The 15083-nt window shown below is 46.2% G+C and overlaps 1 protein-coding gene across 1 annotated transcript; it reads right to left on the bottom strand.

The window, feature by feature from the left end:
- Positions 1-7686: 7686 nt before the first annotated feature.
- Positions 7687-8843, bottom strand: C6H11orf96 (chromosome 6 C11orf96 homolog). Its single transcript, XM_064657806.1, has one exon. The coding sequence runs from the start codon at positions 8438-8440 to the stop codon at positions 8078-8080; it is 363 nt and encodes a 120-aa protein (XP_064513876.1). The 5' UTR covers positions 8441-8843; the 3' UTR covers positions 7687-8077.
- Positions 8844-15083: the final 6240 nt, after the last annotated feature.

Below are 15083 nucleotides of genomic sequence, written 5' to 3'. Positions count from 1 at the left end.
AAACATAGCATCACCATCATGCCCTTTTGTAAATATTTACTCAGTCTGTATGAAGTTAGGTGAAAATTCTTGCTATTCCTTTATTGTGCAATTTCTTTCTATCGGAATAGCTCATCCATTGCAACATTCCCTTTGGGTGGACGATTTTGGACCCTGGTCATATACAGAATCCTACAGAAACATGACACCTCTTCCTGTAAGGACTCTGTGTTACTTACTGATACTGTTTAGTTCAGGTTTTCTTTCACTGGTTGACCTACTCAGCCATCATGTACTTTGGTGTCCTACTGGTCAGTTGCTTTCCACTAAGTTCCTGAAGCAACCACATTTCAGCTCAGACGCAATGCTGCCCTCTCCCCTCCACTCCTTCCTGATCCAGACTCACATTCACAATGGCAAAATAAGCCCTTTTCTAACGTAGAAACACCATGGAATCCCTACGCAGCAGAAGGAGGAAAGCCTCCAGTCTCAGGTTCCCGAGCAAGGTTATGGAACACCTGAGAAGGCCTCACGCAATCCCGTTATGTGTATATACCATTCATCAGCTTCCTCAGCTGAAATCCTAGCACAGTTCACCAGCAGTGGCAGAACACTGTTTTCTCCCCAGTTCCCAAAAGTATCTGCTGAGCAGCAGAAAGTGTGTGTGTCCCCAAAGAGCAGGTGCCTCTGGCCAGTCAGGGGCTGCACGCAGCCTCCAGCGGGTGGAACTGAAAGAGGGCAGGTTTAACTTGGATACTAGAAATAAACTCTTTATTCTGAGGGTAGTGGGACTCTGGAACAGCTGCCCAGAGCAGTTATGGATGCCCCATCCCTGAAAGTGTTCCAGAGCAGGTTGGATGGGGCAACCTAGTCCAGTGGAAGGTGTCCCTGCCCATGGCAAGGGGGTTGGAACTGAATGATATTTTAGGTCCCTTCCAATCCAAGCCATTCTATGATTCTATGACTCTGGACTGGAGGAGCCTGGGCTCTGTGCCATGCTCTTCAGTAAAGCAAAGCCTCCTCTCTGGTACAGGTGATCTTACCACATAGCCGTGATGTTTTAAACCATGACATCATATTGCTGGGCATTTGTCCTCTGAATAAATCCAGGTCCTTTCCATTTGCCAATCAAACATATTTCCCATGGCTGCAAACCAAAAGATGTCCATCTGTACGGATTAACAAACTGAGCCTCATCAATTCCCAGTCTTTCTACAGGGAAACTGAGGTCCAGAGAGAAGCAGCTTGCTCAGGATCAGGCAGCACATTGTCAGCAGGATCAGGAACAGCACTCTCTCCCCTGACTCTCCATCTCTCCCTGAGAGCATAAGACCATATTCTGTCCCCAAACAAGCAGTAAACCCTGTGAGGCCCAGCTGCCAGCACCCTTATTCTGAGACATGGAGTGTCTTTGTGTTTAAAACTAAGCAGAAATCTCAGTGATCCTGCCCCCTTTCCTGTTTTGCTTATTTGTTTGCTTCAACTTTATGGTAAAAATACATAGGGACACTGTATGCAGCTGTAAACATATACATAGACACATTCATAAAATTAATAACTAAACTCATAAAACTAGTGGATTGGTTATTTTGGTTTTATTTTCTGGGAAAAGGAGGAGTTGGTTGATAACTCGGTAACTCCCACATTTATTTTAGGAAAAAAAACCAAACAAAAAGGTCACATAAAATTGTCAATATGCTTCAGAAGTTGAAAAAGCAGGCAAAACTTCATTCTTTAGTTCATTTCATTGGATCCCAAGAGTGCATTAACTGTGGAGTACTCCTAATGGAAGTTGATTGAAAACAGGCTCGTTTGCCATTTTAGGCAGGAAGGCTACATCCAGTTTTGCTCTAAGGTTGAGTATTTTTGTCTCCCCTCCCCCCCCCTCCCCTCCTTCCCCTTCCCTTCCCTCTCCCCACATCATTTGATTCTGCTCCAGCGGCTCCATTCCAAAAGAAATCTCCCTTAACTGCCTCTCTGCAAAGCGACAGAGCTGTGTTCTTCCAGGTTTCCATGCTTCTGTGTATTTCCACCCCTTCAAAACTCAGCCATCCAACCTGCCTCCAAAACACAGAGAACCTTGGAGCATACATTCCTAGCCAACAAATGCCAGTCATGTACAGCTGAAATGCATCCAACTCAACAGCAAATGTTTAACAGTAAGCATGAATGATAACCTATGTTTCTGATGCTGTTTTTCTGCTGTTTGCTTTTACATAAGAAACAGTGGAAAAACCATGTTAACTTGCTGAACTTCCCCTGAAACATTCAAGGCATCAGAATGAAAGCTCCCTCAGACAATAGAGGTTGTTGTAAAAAGAGACTGACATGGATCTTTAAGCATCATGGTCAGGACCTCCGAATACTTCTCAAAAAGAAAACACTCACTTGCAAGAACCCAGGATTAAAAGTAACAGGTACATAAACAACCTTCACATGGTTTTGTATTAGCCAAGAGCTGTTTCACAAGCAAGCTGTGTTGCCTCCCTCCCTCTCTCCCTCCTCACCAGTCACCTTCTCTTCTGCCCAAGAAAGGTCATTTTCTTCACATGAAGTGAAAAAAAAAAAGAAAAAAAAAAAAGACAAACCACCAATAAAACACTTCTACAACAACAGTGTTTTAAATCATTCCAACAAAGAAAAATTCCCTTTCACAAGTTCCTAGTAAATAACTTCAACCTCTTCAATGCAAGCAATTCCAAACCAAGAATCTCTGTTCAAGGCAGAGTCGTAAATTATTGTGGTAGATCTTGTTTTGTTTGAAATTGGATCCAGGTGAACCTTAGTTTGATTTCATAGAAAGTCTTCTGCAGTCTCATATTAGTATGGACTCACAGAAGAGACAGAGGAAAGCTCTCTCCCCTCTTGCTCCAGTTGCCCCAGCCTCTCCCCATCATTGCTGCTGGCTCCTGCTCCATCTGAGAGCAGGGAATAGATGTCCCAGCCAAGTGGACATATATCATCCACACTGCTTCCAAAGCACAAGGATGGTTGAAGTTGTGTAAGGTTGTGTGAAGCTTCAGAGTATTCTGGGCATGATGCAGCAGGGGAAAAGTGTCTTGGACATTTCAAGCCAGTCCAGAAACATGCTCAGCGACATCATCAAATTGTATGAATGCACAAGGAGCAAATCCAGATCAACTCCAGAGTACAGCTGGACCAAAGCCAATTTGACACCAGTGCAGCCAAAATCAGGATCTGTCCCTAAGCTATTTATAACATAGCATGGCATTTGCCAACACAGGAGTCATAAATGCATAATTACTAAGTTCACACATTTAATAGCCCCAAAGCTGATGCTCTGGCACGAGACACCATTACATGACTCTGACTCCACAGTTATTGGCTTTGCAGGAAGTATTTCCTTCTCCCCTGGTACCAGTTAAAGTAATTGCACTGTCAATTAAATATCTGGAGGTGCTTTGTTCTACAGTCAAGGGTTGGGCTGCTCTGCTGTTAGCAGCACTCACTCTAGACTGGACAGACCAGGCACAGGGACACATATATGCATACATGTGGTAAGATGCTGCTTAGAAATTAATTCCTTAATACAATTAATTAAATCCTCCAAATTCAGTCACCTGACTTCAGGTGGCTACTCAAGGGGAAGTGAAAGACCACGTACTACTTGTTGATAAAGCCTGGAGGGTTGAGATGGTGACCTCCCTGTATTGCGCAATGGCCTCCTACTTCAGGAGAAGGGGAGATACTCTTGTTTGTGTTATTACTGGACACCTGATTATTTTCTGCTCAGGATGTAATCTTGCATCTTTACAGCATAAAAAATACCCCTACGGTTAGGAGCCAGCCTTGCTGAAGCACTGTACACAGCTTGCACACTCTATTTAAGATGGCTGTGAAAAGTCAAACCGCACATCCAGGGCACCATCACTGCACTGCCAGTCTGAGCTCTGCACAGGGATTTCAGACTATTTGCACCTCCCCAAGGTTTTTTCCCCCACAGAAATGCAAGTCCCATGTACAAAAGACAGCTCAGGCTGAGCCATGCCATGGGAGCTGAGGTTTAAACAAGCCTAGATGCAGCCTGGAGAACCATGCTGATCTCTCTGGTGGTGTCTCAAAAGCCTGCATGTAAGACCGGGAGCCATGGAGGCTGAGGTCTATGAACAGTGCCAGGGAGCCACAACCTCATGGAGGGCAGCCAGCAAATGGCTGGCACTGCTGACGTTTGAGAAACCACAGCAATCAGATTTGCTGGAGCTCACCCATCGGTCCCTTTTACACTGCAATTTGTTTGCTGTCAGCCTGACAATTAAATAGATGTCTGAGTTTGTGTTTTGTCCCACGGGTCTGCTGTCACTTAAGAGGTTAGGTAACAACAGTTGTGTGGTGCTTCTTACCCACAGCAGTGTCCCACAGTCCGTCCACTGTGCTGCTGCAGAATCAGACCCACAGCACAGGTAAAGGTCACAAGATATCATTAACCAGCTCCTAAAGCAAATGCATTTTCAGGATTCCAGCACAGAAACCTGCAGGAATTGCAAGCACCTTGTCATATTTGTTCCTGATAACAGCTCCACTCCAAAGTGTCCCCAGTGAATCCCTGGAAACTCAGGGGTAAGAGAAGTTATCCAAGAGCAGAAATGGGGCACACACAGCTAGGAAAGGAGATTGTCCTCAGCCTCTTGAAGTGAACACTAAATTGCACCCAGAAATCCTCCATGAATTACTGAGTTAAATTTAGCTAAAATGTTTTCAAAAAGAGCAGAAAAACCTTGTCCATAAGATGTACAAAGAGGATTTTTTTCCCCTGATGCCAGTAGAGCAACAATACTACACTGTTCAGATCCCCTCTACACTGGTCAGGCCAAGTAAGGTGCAGAGGTACAGATCCACCACGCCAGCATGATCAGCTTTACACTAACACAGCATTTCAACACAAGCACAGAGGAGAAATGCTGACAGGCTTGAAGGGCACTGGACACAAAACAGAAAGAGAGTAAAAAAATTGCTTTCAAGTTCAAGCTTTTACTGACTGGATGATCCTCTTGCCACAGAGAACAGAATGATTTACACATGAAGTGATACGAGAATAAAAGACAGTCCCATTAAAGACAAATTTGCTGCGCAATTTCCTGTAACTTGGAAAAATAGTGCTGAAGAAACTCCTGGGATGCTCAGTCTCCCCTCTGCCCTGAGACATCTCCTGCTGCACCATGAGCGATTGGCTCCCAGCTCCTTCCTGTGCAGACATGGAATGCTTGTGCCTACTCACTGCCATGCTGAGCATCACTGTAAGTGGCATCTGTTGGATGCTTTTAAGCTGTGAATTGATGAAGGGAAATGTACGTCTCACATCTCAAGCCTAGGGAGTGGGTGATAGACTCAGAACCCTTTGATACAGTCATTACCCTCACTAAGGGGAAATTAACAGGTCTTCCTGAAATCCTTACAGGACAGATAGTCACAATAGTCATGACACTAAAAAACACTGCAAGAGAAACCTTCAAAATTAGCAGCACAGGAAGACTGGAAGGGAGGTTTATTTTTCCAGCTGTATTCAGGAAGGCCTATCCAGGACAGAGCTAAATCACCCTGGCTTTTCACCCTTTTGCCTTGATTGTAACTGTTTGGAAGATAAACACTAGCCTATATTTAGCACTGGCATCTCCCATGTTATTCACTCTGAAATGGAGAAGAAAAATGTTAACAAAGAACAGTTGAAGAGAAACTTATTTATTCAGCCTAACGACTGGAATATGCCATTTTCTCCAAAGATTATGCTACAACAAATTCTCAAATCCTCTTTGTCCTCTATGTTAACACCCACATTTGTCTTTTGAAGCAGGCGTATTTTCCCCCTTCCAGGAAGCAAGTATCCAATGCTCCACTGCTGGCTGGTGTAGCACAGCCTCCTGTGCCTCCTGTGTGGTGGTACCACAGCTGCAGGATGAAGCAGGGATGGGAAGGGCTAGTAATCCCAGGTGCTGAACAGAAATCATGAGCATGGACAAGGATCATGCACTCACAGCCTCTTGAAGCTACAACACACTTTGTGTGTCACAGGGATTTGTACCAGAGGTGAAAGCAAAAGGAGACTGAAAAGTAGCCTAAAACCTGCAGTATGGAAAAGATGCTATTCAACCTCTGGAAATCTTATGGAGCTCATTAGCTCACTGCATACATTATGCAACATTTAGGCACATGGCTAAATGTTCCCACAGATGTTGCAAACCCTTCCACAAACCCAAAACTCCCAAAATTGTAACAACATTGAGAATTTGTTGAGGAAAATAAGCCCAGCTGCTGGTAATTGATTATGTCTTATTGATTCCAGTTTGCCTGTCTGACTGAAAGCTGTTCTGGAGGTCAAGTTGCTTTGCTTTGTGCATAGATATTGCGTATATATGTACTGCATCTACAGAGAAAGCAATCATCACAGTCTAACGGCAAATGGAGACAAGCTGTTTCACAGACTGCATACAGGAAGACAGATAGGGTAATTTAATGGTTTTTTTACAAGGGGGTTGAGTCAGAGTCCAGATTTGTTTCCTTACCTGCTGAATTCCATGCACAACCCTCCCCTGGCACTGGAGGTCAGATGGTCTCCTACTGCAAGGGAGCTTTAAAACTCTTCCTGTAGTTGGTGAAGGACTTGTTCAAAACCAAGCCACCCCCCATGCCCTCTAATTTTTTTCAGCTTTAAACTAGAGAGAGACAGGCTTCAGTTGTGCCAGAGCTGGCAGCCACCACCGGGTTCCTTGCTCAGGTCATCTGCTTTCTTCAGTGCCCATAGGGTACAACTCTATGGTTGCAGTCCTAACTAGGCATCCTGTTCTCCTGCACCATGTCCATCTTCTTCCCTCTGCTCCAGCCCTTACGTCTCTCTTTTGATCAGTATGATTGCGCTTCAAGTCAGGACATAAAAGATGTAACTCCCCAGAAAATCATACCAGAGAAATATTAGTTAGAGGCTACAGCTCAGTATCATCTAATAGCTGCTAACTGCCAGAGGCTTGCCCTGCAGGAAGATGCTCCCATGGGATCACGCTATTAGCACAAGAATATTTCAAGAGAATGGAAAAAATACAGGAATGGAAAAAGCCCAGGAATTTGCTTTTCATTCTGCAGAGAGCTTCAGATGCTCCTCAGGACATACACCATAGACAGAGAAAATCTTACATGCACCTGCACACACACACACACACATATGCAGAAGCCTCACAGAAACTTCAGTCCTATAACAAATGAAAATCCCTATGCTTTTTAACTCCAAGAGAAGCATGACCACATAGTACCATTTGCTCTAGTAAATAAAATCACATTCTACCCAATTACTAAACCTGCAGCACTAAATAATTCAGAAGGGGAAGGGGAGAAGAGACAAAAACGACTTGGATGAGAACAGAAAGTATACATGCACTTTTGTGAATGCAGGAGGCTTGCCCAATTGCATTAAGGTTCTCAGACACAACCAGTTACAAACACTCCTTAACCATCAATTCAGGTTAACACAAAGATCTCAAAGAAGCAAAAAAAAGTTCTCTAAAATCCATCTAACTTGATTTTTGTCTCAGCAGCTTATACCTGACAGTACAGACTGTAAAACCACTCTGAGCAGCATCCCCGAGGAAAGCACTGCTGGTTCCCTACTAGCTACTGACAGCATTTAAATCCCTTTAGCCTACAAAGGGGAAAAGCAGCTGAAGGACAGTTGGATCACCCAAACAAGGACAGCCCGATAAGTACTGTGCAAATATATCGGATTTTATTACTCTTTTATGGAAATGATAACAGACATTCAGGTAGAAACATATTAAATTAATGCAGTCAACAGTTTAAATGCAAAAATAAATATAAAGTCCAGCAGCTCAATGCATCTAAAACAGCTATTTTCTTCTAACGAATAGAAAAGATTTTTTTTTTTTTTGTCTTTTAAATGGAGAGTTTCATACAATCAAATAGAAACGAAGGTACAAGCGCTTTCTTAGAAAACATCCCAACGCGGGCGCCCGCTTCGGGCGCTCTTGGGCCTGCGGCGGGGCAGCTCCCTGCAGCCCAGTCCGTGCCGCCGCCGCCGGCCGCGTCCCGCCAGGTCCCGCCGAGCCGGGCGGGGTCCCGCCGGCCCCCGCTGCCCTCAGAGGGCCGAGTCCGAGTCGCTGGAGTCGAGGCTGTTGCGGAGGCGGCAGCTGCCCAGGCGGTCCCGCTGGATACTGAGGTTCTGGGTGCTCCGCCGCAGACACTCCAGCGACTGCAGGAAAGACTTCTTGGCTTTCTCCTCCTCCATAGGGGACACCCCCTCCTCCTCGACCTCCTGGATCTCGTCGAAAGTCACCGGCTGCGTCTTGAAGCGCGACTGCCGCGGCCGCCGCAGTTTGCCCCTGGGGGCCTTGGCGGGGCGGGCGGGCGGCGGGAACTCCTCGGCCACGCACACGAAGTGGGGCATCACCGCCTGGTAGCTGGAGCAGATGCCCATCAGCTCGGCCGGCTTCGCGGCCATCCTGCCGCCCGCGGGAGCGCCCGCCGCGGGGGCCGGGGCCGGCGGAGCGGGGCTCGCTGCCTCGGCCGTGCCGGGCGCCGGGGCTCCGGTGGGCAGCGGCGGTCGGGTAGGGACGGGCCCCGCGGAGCGGTGCGGTACCGCGCGGAGCAGGGCTGTCCGGAGAGGCGCGGTGGGCAGCGGAGTGCGGTGCAGTGAGATATGGAGCGCGGTGCGGAGCGCGGTGCCGAGACGCGCGGTGCCGAGATGCGCGGTGCGGTGCGGTACCGTCCGGTGCGGAGCGATGCCAAGAGGCGCGGTGCGGGGCGATGCAGAGGCGCGGTGCGATGTTCCCCGGGTGCCTCAGCGGAGCCGCTGCCGCTGCCGCCGGGGCTCGGCAATGTTATATAGCCGGCGGTGCCCCGCGGGAGCATGCTCAGACAGTAGCATGCTCACACGGCAGCACGCCCAGACGGCAGCGGAGCCCACTCGCGGCCAGCCCGGCGCTCCCTCCTGCCTGACGTGTCCCCGCACCGCAGTTCCCGCGCCGCCGCCCCCGCCCGCCGCATCCCCTGGAAGTGGGGGAGCCGCCGAAGGAGCCTTGGCGCTCCATCCTATCTCCCCTTCCCGTTCCCTCTCCCCGCCCGAGGCTACGCTCTCTCCTCTCCCCCGGGCGCCGCCGCCTGCTCTGGACCCCTCTCCCCAGGGCATCCCTCTCCTGTCTCGCGATGCCCAGTGGACTTTCAGCTGGGTCCCGGACATCCAGGGTGGTAGTTCAGCTTTCTGCATCTCACCTCGCAGCTGTTTTGTTTTGTTTTTAATCAATACCATGATTTCTATGGCCGTGAAAGAGTACCAACAGACTCGTCACAGCAGCTTTCAGCTGATCACCAACGTCAGAGTAACGTACCCATGGTTAAAGGAATCCCCAAGTCAAGCCCAAATCTGAATACCCTAATGGTACAGTGACCCAGATCTAAACTACAGAGATCACACAGGATGGTCCCAGGCAAGATACATCAGCTGCTGAGAGTTAAGCAGGACTCTGGGATCTTGTTCCCAATTCTGCCACCTCTAACATAGCTTAAACACCTGCTTCAGTGTGACTCCATTTTTTTCCTTTTAGAAGGGATCTTAACATTTCCCATTCCCCTGTGGGCTCTCTTCTTCAATAGGATGCAGAATCAGATTCTCAGACAGAAAACGGCATACAAGTATTACTGAGCTGAAACAAAGGCTTCAAATTAGTGACGGCTGGAACCACACTCTAAAGCTGCGTGTGCCAAGGACTCTCAGTGATGGAAAAACCCAACAATGTAAGAAAAGCATTTGATGGGAATAGGAAAGAATCTGGAGGGAAGCAGAGTAGAAAAGTATGAAGGAGGAAGAGCCTGAAATGGTAAGTCTGTCTCCTCTTCAGGGTTAATGTTAGACTATTCCCATAAAAACATTCTCCGGGATAGCTTCACCCACTCGAGGATATTTTTGAAGCTTAGTTAGGAACTGGGAAGGAAGCAGAGGCTTAGCAACGTTATCAGAAATCCTGGTCTGTGCTGCCAAGGGGACAAGGACAACACACGCAGGGCCCTGGGGTTTGCCGAGCAGTCAGTGAGTGTTCAGTTGCACACGCAGCACAGCACTGCAGTGTGGAGGTACTCGGGGCATTGCCAGATCCCTCTGCCCACAGAGGGATCTAAACACACTTACTCCAGCAGCCCTGAGTCCTATGACCAAGCTGCAGACAGTGTGAGTTTGTTACATTTTGCCATAAAATATGTTGTTTGTGCCAAGAAAGACAAATGGTCTGAAAAAACCCAAAAGATTACATACAGCATACACATTCTGTGCCATAGTCCAGCACACAGAAATAGCCTTATTTTTGTGAGTTCACCATCAGAAAGTCTCAGCGTTGTCTTTGGGTAAGGCTTGGGACTGGTCCTTCCTCTTTTCAAACTGCCTTAGCAGTGGCAATATTCCGGGACCTGCACTGGAAACAAATCCCTGTAAATTACAGCCCTGTCTCAAATGGAATAAAACGAAACAAGAATACAGTTTAAGGAGAGAAGAGAACAGAAGCACTCGCTAGTGTATTTCCAGAAGGCTGGCTGCTTTGCCCCTTGCCAGTGTAAAAGAAACATTAAGAGACTTGGCTTTATGAAATACCTGGCTGCAATCTCTTGGCTTCCTGGCTGCCCAAGGCAGCTTTAGGGCCAGGTTCAGTTTGAAGCCTTTTTTGTTGGGAGATACAATTAGCTTAATAAGGGAATAATTTTCTTTTGGGTCAAATTGAATCATTCCAGCTTGCAGAAGGCTGTGTTTTTGCTGTTGATTTTAATGGCTAAATTTAGCCCATACAGCCCTTCTGCCATACAATAACTTTCTCTCAAAGAACTCTATTTACAACTGCTTTAATTCCTCACAACTTGATTCTGCAGCACGGTGAGGGCCAAACTGTTTCCTCAGTACAGCTCTCCAAGAAGACAAGCCTGATGACCAGTTTGGAGGCCTTCTGGGGCTGAGCATGTCTATCCTGCAGAAATGAGATGACACAGGAGCCTTGTTCTGTCAGAAAAGCATCTCACATTCATTTGAAGCAAGGTAAATTTAATCTGCTCCAGCCCAAAAGGATCCAAAGTTCAGCTGAAAAAAAGCTGGTTGACTTGATATCTGAAATTCAACACGTGTCCCCAGTCTCAACTGCCTGTCTGGTTTCCTGCAGAAAGTTCAGTATGAAGGCAAACTCAAGTAGAGCAAACATTTGATCCCTCACAAATATGATTATAAAATGCTCTGGGAAATTTCAGTGCTGAGTTGGAGCAAGATCACCATGGTAATAACCAGGAGGCCTTGAAGATTTTATTTGAGACAATTCAGAAAAAATATCCTGTGACATAATCCCCCAAGTTAGATCTGCAACACGCTAATGTAAAAACTATATTTACTCCAGTGGTTTAAATCATGACTTCAATCTCAGTGGCTCCCGGTATTGAAATGTGACCGCATGGTACAGATTACAGACACTCTCTGCCACATGGATCATCAGATCCTGCATAGTACAGTGTTGAAGTCACTTTGTACACCAGCACACTGCACAGGGGCTGGAGGGAATCTTTACTCACAGCTGAGAACACTTCAAATGTGTGTTTGGGGCCTTGGGAAGTTCGAACTCCAGTTTCATAGGAGAAGAAACAAGTAACACTGCTGAAACAGCACTATGGAAATTAGTTTGTCATCTGTTCGTTCATTTAACAATGTGATGATAGAAAACACACACAGCCTATTAATTATTATTCCTCTTGCTGACTATCAGATTGAATGCCACAGAAGGGAAAGGAAAGATTAAAAAGAGGATGGAGGGAGATAACCACCTGTAGCTGGGCAATCCCAGTGTGAATACCCTGAACACCACAGTTTGTGTCCCAAAATGGAGCAGTAACCCTGCTGTCAGAGTTGATGGGGCCCCTTGAGAGCCAGCAGCATAAGCTGCTTCCCAGCAGGATGCTTTAGTCCATCCCCAGTACACAGGTTTCAAATATCCTCAAAACATACTTGAGAGTAAAAGCTGCCTCTTGCTGTCCTGGCAGGTGGCATTTCCAGCCATACTGCTGTGCCATCACACCTTGCTGTGCACATCTCCACTCAACGTCCTACTCGTTGAACTCATTTCTGTCAGGACATAGGAAGGAGTTGCTGTTCCCTCTCCACTACATTTCACACCCTGAAACAACCATTTTAAAAATAGTAATAAAAACATTCAGATAACTGCAGTCTAACAGATACTGGTTTACAAACTGGAAAGGATACACCAAATAAACAGGCAGCCAATACAAGCTACCTCTAAAAGCAGAAGGTGAGTCTTCCTGTCTCTTTCTCTGCATGCACACATGAACATTTGATTTAAACTTGAAATTGCACCTTGCATTCCCTGGGCTATGTAGAGTCATCCTGCCTGGCAGCATCTGGGGGCAGCTGTGGGGAGCCCTGCAGCCAGCAGCATAGGTGAGGAATAAGCCTGTCTCCCCTCTGCAGCAGGCAGGCGTTGGCAGGGCCTCAGCTGCAGGATTGGAAATTTCCGTAGGCAAGACAAGATTTGGCTTGTTCTGCAGCACACTCTGCTTCCAGCCTCCTGCAGGCCAGGGCTCTCCTTCACACCCTGAGCACCATGATTTTTGTGCCCTACAGCATGGGATGAGGGGGAAGCCTCAGGTAATAAGGGGTGAGAAAACTCCCTGACAGCACTTACCATATCTTGGAGAGCAGATACATTCAGCAAGGCACCCATGAGTGGCAGCAGGAGGCTCAGGTCCCTGCTGGGATCTTTGCAGGCAGCTTGTGAAAAATTATTTCTACTAAAGCTACTTCCATGTAAAAGCTCTTCCCAGTGTACCAGGGATTTGCTAGGATGGGCAAGTTCTCCGAGGGATGTTTCAAACTGGATGTTTTAATGCATGAACTACAGGTGCATGGAAGGATTTTTACATCTCCCTAGGCAGTCTGACACAGAAATGGTATCATCTTGCCACTTATTGAAGTTTCAAGATAATTCTCTGAGCAAAATAACATTTTAAAAGGTTTTTCTCTTTTTTATATGTCTAATTTTTATACGTACCTTGGCCATTTTAGCTGAAAAATTTCTTTCCAAATTAGCCTAAAGTAATGAGTAGGAAATTCAGCCAAGTTATTGATTCCCAACTTTTTCTCTTTACAGATACCTTCATGGCACGATCCTCCTCAGTCCATCCTTGAAGCCCAGCTCCTCCTCTTCCCTGTCTCTGCTGTGTTTCCTGTTCCCTCTTCCTCAGTTCCAGCCACTACAATTTTAGCAGACCCAGACCCACCAGCTCAGCAATGCTTCCTTGCAGAGGGACATCATGGTGTTCCCCATCCCTGACAGTGCCTCTCACCAGCTGGGGACTCACCTGTGACCAGATCAGGGAGTGGGACCATTTCCTTCTGGCTCAGCAGCCAGCGCTGAAAAATGAGGACATACCCATACTATGACTGTAGGTTGTGACAAACACTCGTCAATACTTGTGAAAAGCTCATGATACAACACAGTTAATACAAAGTATGTGTATTCAAAGCTCCTACCCCCTCAAATATCTCAGTTTCAGTCTTGCCTGACTTTTTACAAGCTGCAATAAATCCCATAAAGCTTCTGCCCAATGCCATTCAAAGTACTAACTAAAATGTTTGAATGTATTAATGCTTCTCACAGAAATGTATTATTTTATTCTCTATACAGAACTGTTTTAATTGTAAAGTGATAGCTGAAGTGAAAAGTTAGCGTGTTTCAGTAGCACCTCACAAGTTAACAGCATTTGGCTGTCACCACACCACTAACAGGAAATGTAGTAACAAAAGTCTTTGTTTTGAAAGAGACCTGCAAAGTATTCCCCCGACAAAAATTGCTACATTAAATTTCCCTTGTTTGGCCCGACAGGCATCAGGAGGGATGGTAGCTTTTCCCAGCACTGTTACTAATGTATCAGGACAGGGTGCTACAAGGATACAAGATAAAAGTGCGGTTCAGACAACTGGAGACAAGTGATTGCAAAAAACTCAGCTCTTTAAAGAACGAAACTATACTTTAAACAAATTAGGTGACTAACTGCTTTGAATATTTCTGCTGGTTAAAGCTGCTGCCACTTGGAGTAAAATTAACCTCTAACCTTCTTTAACTGTTGATATATTACCGTGTCTAGCTGCTACTGTGATACTATCCATTAAGCAGCCCAGAAATAAGTATTTCTAGTCCAGTACTTTCTGTCCCGAGATCAAAACCTGGAAGAAATGTTTTGTCCCACAAAATTATTTAAGAAGTTTAGAAAAAATAAAAACCCTTTTTGTGTGCAGGGGAGAACATTGCTGATGAACCCTCAGAGTTTCCAACCTTCCACATGGTCCACACTCCAGCTGGTGGCTGGGACACTGCCGACGGCCAGGCATGCTGTGCTGCCTCCTGGGCAGCGTGTCAGCTGAAGGAGGAGAAATACTACCAGCAAGACAGCGAGGAGAGGAGGATTCTCCCACTCCTTGTCAGGGATCCTCAGCCTAACCCACACCTGTCAGAGCACAGAGTGCTTGTCTTGGTTTCTCTTCTGTACCCAACTGCTGAGTTTTGCAAGAGCTGAAGAAATTGAATTATTTCTGAGACTTCCCATCCTTTCTCAGATTTGGACAAAACTGACTACACATCTCAAAACTGGGGGGGAGGCCTGACCAGCAGAGACCATGGTCACATAGGCTTTAGATGCTTTGAAGGCTGGGCAAAAGGAAAATCTACATGAGTCAAGACTAAAAATCTCAAATCAGATCTTAGCATTTCTGATGGATTTTATCTTCCATTTTCTTCTGCAACTAAAATCACTGCAGAGCATCCACATATTTCAGCAGAATAAATTTAATTTTTCCTCTCTTTTTAAGCCTATTTGTAAGCAATCAAGAAAGAAATCAATTAAAGTTTAGAGATTAAAACAGAAGTTTCTTGACAACTGAACTATCAGACTTCAAGTAACCTAATCCTGGAGACTTTTTTACTCAGTCTCTAAACCTTTTGGGGACTTTGGACAAAAATTGCAACAACCACAGTAGTAAATTGCTGAGTGATGGTTCAGCAACTGAAGCCTTGCCTTGCAGAGGGGAGCCAGAGTGGTGCTATTGCTGA

The sequence above is a fragment of the Pseudopipra pipra genome, chromosome 6 (assembly GCF_036250125.1).
Source record: "Pseudopipra pipra isolate bDixPip1 chromosome 6, bDixPip1.hap1, whole genome shotgun sequence".
Taxonomy (NCBI): domain Eukaryota; kingdom Metazoa; phylum Chordata; class Aves; order Passeriformes; family Pipridae; genus Pseudopipra; species Pseudopipra pipra.
The sequence above is the reverse complement of the archived record's forward strand: the minus strand, read 5'-3'. Positions and strand labels throughout refer to the sequence as shown.